This window comes from Siphateles boraxobius, unplaced genomic scaffold (assembly GCF_051911475.1).
Source record: "Siphateles boraxobius isolate OS27281-9 unplaced genomic scaffold, OSU_SipBor_1 4, whole genome shotgun sequence".
Taxonomy (NCBI): Eukaryota; Metazoa; Chordata; class Actinopteri; order Cypriniformes; family Leuciscidae; genus Siphateles; species Siphateles boraxobius.
Window position 1 is genome coordinate 259,351 of NW_027509030.1, and position 8,150 is coordinate 267,500.

Sequence of the window (8,150 nt, forward strand, 5' to 3'; positions counted from 1 at the left end):
TCTGGGAAAAAGAGCTTGCAAAAGCTTTTTAATAAAGGGTGCCAATAATGACGTATTTTGGAGAAAGGCATTCATTTCACAATGTGATTTCCCCACCACTTTCAATTCTTTTACTTCAATGAAAGATTCGATTTTTGCGATTTTTTTTTAAAATGAAAGATCAAAAGGACAAACAATGCAGATTTATTTTTACAGCCGTCTTTGATCACATTGAGCAACGAGGTCTCAGACGTCTCCTAAGGTCTTCTTACTGCTGCTATCATGGAGAACTCTTAGTGGTAAGATCAGTGTTTTGTACAAACGTTGAACAAACGTTCTATTACCGTCAATGGAAGAACGTTTGCTCACAACGTTCCCTGTTAGATCCTCTCACCCGGTGTCAACCACAGGAACTGTGTAATAATAATGCACTTCTTATTATCTATTATCTTAGGGGTGCCCAACGATGTCATCTCGATCTCAGCATCTTTGTGAATAAGTTTCTTTTAGAACTTGATCTGATCTGCTGCAAAGCTTCATCATAATAGACCAGAGATCAGATCCTCTCACCTGGAGTGAATCACAGGAGCTGTAATAATGCAGAGCATCCGGTGTCTTTATATGGACTTCCGTCGTTCTCCTTTCTCCTGGCTCCACGGAAACGGTTCCCTGGCAACCAGCATCTGCTGAGCGATGACCCAACATCAGCCACACACACATTACACTCGCTAAACACAGGTTCGTTTCGCGGATGGAGTGTGTACGACTCTGAGCAGCTGCAATCATAATGAACTCGATGAACTGTCTACTATAACTATCAGAACTCAAAACTTTCTTTCTTGAAATGAAAGACAGAAGAATACAGTCTCCTTCTGTAGATGTGAGATTATGAATGATGACTGTACTGAGAGACACACACACACACACACACACACACACACACACACGGCAGAACCTCTCAGTCACTCCATCACTGTCATCCAACGCTCTCCTTTGCTCCTCAGATCACCATATATGTGGAAAAACATTGTTCTTTGCAACGTGAATGTGAAACAACTGGGAATAAAGTTAAAACTTTATAGAGTTATGAAAGAGAAACCAAATTAAAATGTCGAGGCAGTGACGATCCTGACCTCTATCTCACACACACGCACACACACACACACACACACACACACACACACACACACACACACACACGCACACACGCACACACGCACGCACACACGCACACACACACGCACACAAGCACACACGCACACACACAAACACACACACACACACACACACACACACACACGCACGCACGCACGCACACACACACACACACACACACACACACACACACACACACACACACACACACACACGCACGCACGCACGCACACACACACACACACACACACACACACACACACACACACACACACACACACACACGCACGCACACACGCACACACACACGCACACAAGCACACACGCACACACACAAACACACACACACACACACACACACACACACACACGCACGCACGCACACACACACACACACACACACACACACACACACACACACACACACACACACACACACACACACACACACGCACGCACGCACACACACACACACACACACACACACACACACACACACACAAAAATAGGCCGATATATTAAAGCTGATAAACAGTGAATTATTTCCTCAGCTGAGACACTTCAGATACAACAGTTCAACATGTTGGTTTTAAATTGCTTGAAAAATGATTGGAATCAATCAATCAAAAAGGAAAATATAGTTAAGTGCAACATGTGCTGTGTTATATCCTGTGTAAAATTATAATGTGAACATTCTAATTGTGTGTTTTTATGATTAAACTTTGGTTTTTCTAATCAGGCTCTCAAAAATTATATAAAAATTTGGATTTAGATTTATGGGCAAACATATCGGTTATCGGCTTTCAAATATAAAGAATTATCGGTTATCAATATCAATAACAAAATTTTCATATCGTTGCATCCCTACTTAATATTCAACAATATTATTGACCTTCCTGCACTGACGCTGCTGTATGAGTCCTGAACTGTTTAGATGTTCTTAGATGTTGCCATGCAGTTGCTAAGGAATTCTGAGTAGTTGCTATGCGGTTGCTAGGGCGTTATGGATGATTTCCAGTGTGTTTCTCCCTGTCCGGAGTGAAAGGACTCGGGTCTCCGGGATCCGTGGAAACGTCTCGGATCCGTCGATGTGCATCTGTTGGATCTCCACTGTTTTCTGCTGCAGGAGTGCAGTGAGTCAGAAACTCACGCTCAGCTTTAATACACAGGGCTTCAGGACTGACTCATTACACACCGGAGAGCCGGTCTGCTCCAGCCTCCTTTTAGGGGTCGTTCTGTGGAAGAGTGGATTGAGTTGAATCCCAGTGGTCTCCGTCGAGAGCTGTTCCCCGCGGAGAAGAACTGCTCTCTGAATCTGCTGGCATTTGGCCGTGACGCAGAAACACAGCTGTAATCCACTTTCACATTCACATCAGCCAGATCACGTGACTCAACAGCGCAATTACTTTCTCTGGGCTTGAATGAAACAAGACAAAAACCCACACAAAGGTTTGAGTGGCACATTCATACCGTCATGAGGAATTAAATAACACCCCAGCACACAATTACCGAGAGTGTTTCTGCACTTACATGCAGTCCTCTCTGACACAGTGCATTATGGGTGAATGCCACTGACTAACTGCATGACACACTCGAGGCTTGACTCCAACAAAAGGACGGAAATGAATGGCGAGGGGAAGCAAGCGATGATCCTCAACCCTCGCACTAGTTCACCATGCAAAAAAAATATTTTTTCTCAGTATTTTCATCTTGTCAGTACAAATATCTAAACATTCTTTAAAATGTATCAATAGAGTTTATGGTTAAATCAAGGAATATCTTTTCCATGAACTAGTTTTCCCTTCGAATTAAGATATTTTTTCTGACCCCATTTGCAGATATTTGTTCATGATTTAAGCACAAGCTCACTTCAATTTCATACATTTCAGACTTAATATGTTCAGTCACTTTGCATCTCAAGTAAACGTATCTTGATTTAAGAATGTTTTTTGCAGTGATTGAATGATAATTCTGTTATCCTTTACTCGCTCTCATATGCCATGACTTTATTTCTTCCTTTTCTATCGTGAGAAAATGAAAGAAACCTCAGACAACCATTCCTGTGTTCCATACGGGTTTAAGGGTGAGCAAACAATGACAGAATCTCGTAGTTTGTTCCTTTAACCTTCGCCAGTCTTGTTTATTTTTATAATTAACTGTGATTGATGTAATGAGTTTGTTGGGATATCCAGTGTTTTTGCTCTCTTAAATTCGTAGATTCCTGTAAACAAAGGAAATCTGTCCTGAGAGAAAGAGCCTGATGCTAATGAGCAAAATACACATAGTCATTAGTTTTTATCCTGTATAGTTGTTGTATAATCTTTTGCTCATATTTACACCAAAATGGAAATAGGCCCATTGTGGAAAATAAGAACAAACTATATTAACATTGATGACCCTATTTTAGACATTCAGCAAAGAACAAGACATCTTACCTCTGACATATATACCTCTGTATATACCATCTATATCTATATATACCATCTTACCTCTGACCTCTGACATATATAGCAATTGTAAGTCGCTTTGGATAAAAGCGTCAGCTAAATGAATAAATGTAAATGTAAATGTAAAATCTTACTTAGGCAGCATTTTTCAGAAACTACTATCATTACAACTGCTGTCTGTGATGTGTGTCAGTTTCATGTACAGATCAATTGGTGGTTTCGTGCTTTCAGAACATTGATATGTTTGGTTGACATGTCAACTTCTGACTCAACCAATCGCATGAGACTGAGCAATGGCCGACGTCAGCAGTCTTCAGGAAACCTGTTTGAAAACACTCATTATTTTTGCACTTCCGCTTGGTGCTGCTAGTGCTGCAGAAAATACCTTTTCAGCCAAGAAAGTGAAGAACAGGCAGTCAGTAAGTTTAAGTTATTTTATTTTATTAGAAACTAGACACTTTTACCTTATTGATCTTAAAACTGTACAGTCACAAGAGGAGGTAAAACACAGACTCTGTTGCTGGAGATTCAGACAGAAATCGGGAACCTCACGCTAACGGGAGACGTGAGGAATATCAGCACACAGAGACACAGGTCTAGAAAACAAGACGACCGAGGGTTCAGTGTCTCAGCAATATGGAGAAATCAGTAAAAAACTCTAGGGCATTTTCCTGAAGCACAGTCAGATATATCTCTAAGCTATTACTCTGTGTAGATATCATATTTTTCTTTCCTGAAAGTTCTTTTAGCAGCAAGACACAGCGTCTTGTTTTGTCCTTCATTTGATAGCTAATATAGTCCGAGAACAGTGTGTCATAAATGTTTCTATAGGCTCTATAAAGGCGATATAAAACTCTGAAAATGATTAACAAATCCTGACAAGATTCTGATGTCAGTCCTGCTTGGGCATCAAGCATCTGTCCTCATATTGCAATGATGTCAGTCAATGGTTTGGCATATCTACTGCACCGGGAGTCTCTCCCGTAACGTGCGCTGGGGATTCGTTCACAAGGCCGTAGAAAGAGCCGCTGGTGGGAATGGAGGGAACACAGTGATCTGATCCAATGGAGCGAAGGAGAAAACAACAGCTCGTCCTCAAAGAGTCCAAGGCTACACAGTCACTGCTGCTCCGCCTACATTACCCAGAATGCTGAGCTCATGCTGGGATATTTCCTCCTGCTGCTGTTTTGGGAATGACTGAACAGTTTCATACAGTTCTTGAAAATAAACTTCGATGAACAGAAATATACTCAAAATCATAACATTATCATAAGAACAAAGGAATAACATTAATAATAATAATGATAATAATAACACACTACACTAATAACAGAGGAATCATGATGCTCTTTTAGTCTTTTTCAAGTTTTCGGTACAATTATTTCCCCAAAGTCTGATGGAAGCGTCCAGAAATGCTCCACGAAAGCGCTAAAAACGAACAGCACAGCGACGGTAGTTCATGTGTGTCCATTCGGCACAGCTCACAACCCCTCGAGGCTCATGGGAGACGGCCGACGAGAGCGCTCTGGAAGGGGCCCCAAAAGGGCCAAACTCGAGCAGCCGAGAAGCAGTCGACCCTCCTCTGGGAAGATGCGCCCATTCTGAACCGGAGCTGTGGAAAAATGAACGGGCACAGGCGGGTATCCACGCCACCTCCTGGACCAGATGGAAGAGTGTTGGGAAAAGCTCTCGATGAACCAACCAGAGTCTCTCCTGGCACGGAAAACCTTCAGACGCCTTCTAATGATCATCTTGAGCTGAGAGCTACTTCTGAAGCCGGAGAGACACGTATTGAAATGACAGACGGGTACAGCACCCCCCTCTCGGGTTCCTCTCTACCTCTCCGCCCTCTACATGCTCATCCCTTCATTTCCGCTCTCTTTCCCAAATCAAATGCAAACCGAGGTGTTCAGGGTTAGACGTGGTTCCCTCACACCTCTGTCTGCAGGTCAATGATGTCTTGGCCCACAAGGGGAATGGATGCTCCGGCCTGCTCCCACTCCACGCCCTGGAGATCCAGAGGAGACGCCTGAAGCGGCTCCATGTCCTTTCTGACCCAGGCAGGAGGAGACGCCTGCGTCCGGCTCATGCTTTCCCAGGAGCGATCCATGGCTCCCGGCTGCTTATCCTGGAGAGAGACATTGGGAACAGAGTTAGAGATGGCGTACTCGGCAGGGAGTGGGAAAACTTCACAGGCGGTCAAAAGACTGGGACACTTACGCTATGGTTTGTCTTGTCACTTCCAGCAGAGGAAACGCTCCATCTGACAGACTGCAGAGAGAAAACAGCATTAATCCGTGCGAAGAGGTTCCCATATGTTCTTTTTTTCCAGATATAATTCAGACTTCAATCATAGAAAGTGATGGTTCAGCGGCTCACCTTGCTGTCGGATGCCGGTGACTCCCTGTCCTTCTCAGCGGGATGCATTTTTCTGTTGAGGTCCTGGAACATGTTCTGATGGCGTTTTCGGGTGTGCATGATTTTCTGCATGAGAAAGAAAGGAACGCTTAATACTGTACTGTTGCAGATGTGCATTTAATTAACGCTACAAAACTCTGAAAATTACCTCGAAATCCAGTTCTGCATAACGGGATTTCTGCCTCTGTGAGAGTGAAACAGGCAAACTTTAGTATTACATCATGCAATAATAATGTAATTCATAAGACGAGGTGTTCATTAATTGTGGCATTAGCAAGAATAAATGGCGCATCTTACCCCCTCGCTGACCTCCAAAGAGCTCATAGAAAGGGTGGAGATGGTTTCGCTCTTGGACATCATGGAGTTCATGGAGTCGAAGGTGTCGCCCAGACTGCTGGTCACGTGACTCTCGCTGGAGATGTTGTGGATGTTCTGAATGGGTGAGTCGCGCTCCGAGTACGATACGCTGACGCGGTCGGCGGGGAGCGTTTTGGTGGCGTATGCGGCTTGCGGTTCGGCGAAGGTTCCACTCAGATGCATGAGACGGGCCTGCGGGAGCTCGGTGCTGATGTTGTACTTGCCGGAGCCGCTGGAGTCGTCTTTGGGTTTGGCGCGGAGGGTGGAGGTGGTGTTGGGCAGGAGCACATAACCGCTGCCGTCGGGACAGATGCTCTCGGCCTGAGCGAGGGCCAAATCCACATCCAGCTGCTTAAAGAGCTCGCTGTCACACACATACACAGGTTTCCCGCAGGACGGGTCGACCCCGCGACCTTTCTCTCTCCGCAGGGTGAGCGTGTGGCTGGAGTACTCGGGAACAGGGGGAAAGTGGCTCTTCCCGCTGGGGTTGGACGGAAGGGTGTGGAAGTTTGGGCCGAGGGGCAGGGGGAGCTGTGGGGGGGGCATCTTCTCCTCAGAAGAGCTCTTCATTCCACCTGAAGGGAAGCGGGGAGACCGGTGAGACCGAGGCATGTGGAATACAGTCGCCCTAACCGATCTTATCATGAAGAGTTTCATACACTGTGTGGTTTGTTTGCTTACCTAGTCGGTTTGAGTCGCCATCCTTCTCAAAGTCAGACTACACAAGAAAGAAAAATGAGAAATTCAATATTTGAAAGTCAAGTCACCTTTATTTATTTAGCGCTTTAAACAATATGGACTGTTTCAAAGCAGCTTTACAGTGATAATAGAAAATTAAAGTAACAGAGATTGTTTAGGCTTTACAGCAGCTCTAGAATAAAGTTGTCAAGCTAAAGTTAGTTTTGATTGATTCACTTCCGTGGTAAAGATCATTAGTTATTAACTTAGGAGCCGCTATTAGAAAACCCTTAATGCTCTACAGCCTGCGCACTCGCACAACAACAGTGCCTGGTGGCTCGAGAATGCAAACCTTGAAAAATTTTGACAAATATTAGCCAATGGGAGCATGTAAAAAGCAGGAGAATGCTTGTGTGTGCACTCACCATGAGCTGCGTGTGGGCGTTCTGCAGGGAGCTCCCGGAATCGCCGTTCCCGTCGTCTTTACGATCCACCACACGGCATTTCACAGCCTCCTGAACCTGAAACACACACACATATGAGCTCTGGCACACTCAAACACATGTTAAACACACACACACATGTGCTGCGGTCGTGAGCGTGCTGACCTCTCGGCGCAGGATGCAGTGCACCATAACGATGATGAATCCCTCGAGGGAGTCGAAGACAGCGAAGAGGATCTGGAAGAGAGCGGAGCGGCGGTCCGTGATGGCCAGCACCGCAGACATCCAGGTCAGCGCCAGGAGAGGGAGGACCACGCAGGAGCTCCACAGCGACGCCCTGCAGGACAGCACGTTTAACACAACATCCGGCTGGTGTTTACGATGTGTTTAATTGGGAGTGTTCAGCGTTTCTTACCCAGCCCTCTCTTTCAGCTTGATGTCCGTGATGCCGTCCTTGGACACGAGCTTGTTAAAAACCAGAATACCAATCACCATGTTGACCTGAAAACACACATGAGACGTCAGTGAACGCTCGGCATGCGCTGTCGATGTAATAATCACACAGTCAAGTCACCATTATTTATATAGCGCTTTTTACAATACAGATTGTTTCAAAGCAGCCGATAACAGGAAAATAATGCAAGAGTTTGTTTCTAGATAAAAATAGCGTCAC

The 8,150-nt window shown here is 44.9% G+C and overlaps 1 protein-coding gene across 1 annotated transcript in view; it reads right to left on the reverse strand.

The window, feature by feature from the left end:
- Nucleotides 1-4,001: 4,001 nt before the first annotated feature.
- Nucleotides 4,002-8,150, reverse strand: part of LOC143706019 (adhesion G protein-coupled receptor B1-like) — a 15,462-nt gene continuing 11,313 nt past the window's right edge. The window contains exons 24-32 of the mRNA XM_077197549.1: nucleotides 7,893-7,978; nucleotides 7,643-7,814; nucleotides 7,460-7,555; nucleotides 7,038-7,074; nucleotides 6,297-6,931; nucleotides 6,148-6,183; nucleotides 5,961-6,065; nucleotides 5,802-5,852; nucleotides 4,002-5,709 (exon numbers count right to left, since the gene is read on the reverse strand). Coding sequence (XP_077053664.1) covers nucleotides 5,512-5,709; nucleotides 5,802-5,852; nucleotides 5,961-6,065; nucleotides 6,148-6,183; nucleotides 6,297-6,931; nucleotides 7,038-7,074; nucleotides 7,460-7,555; nucleotides 7,643-7,814; nucleotides 7,893-7,978 — 1,416 coding nt within the window. The 3' untranslated portion in view covers nucleotides 4,002-5,511. The remainder of the gene's footprint in view (nucleotides 5,710-5,801; nucleotides 5,853-5,960; nucleotides 6,066-6,147; nucleotides 6,184-6,296; nucleotides 6,932-7,037; nucleotides 7,075-7,459; nucleotides 7,556-7,642; nucleotides 7,815-7,892; nucleotides 7,979-8,150) is intronic.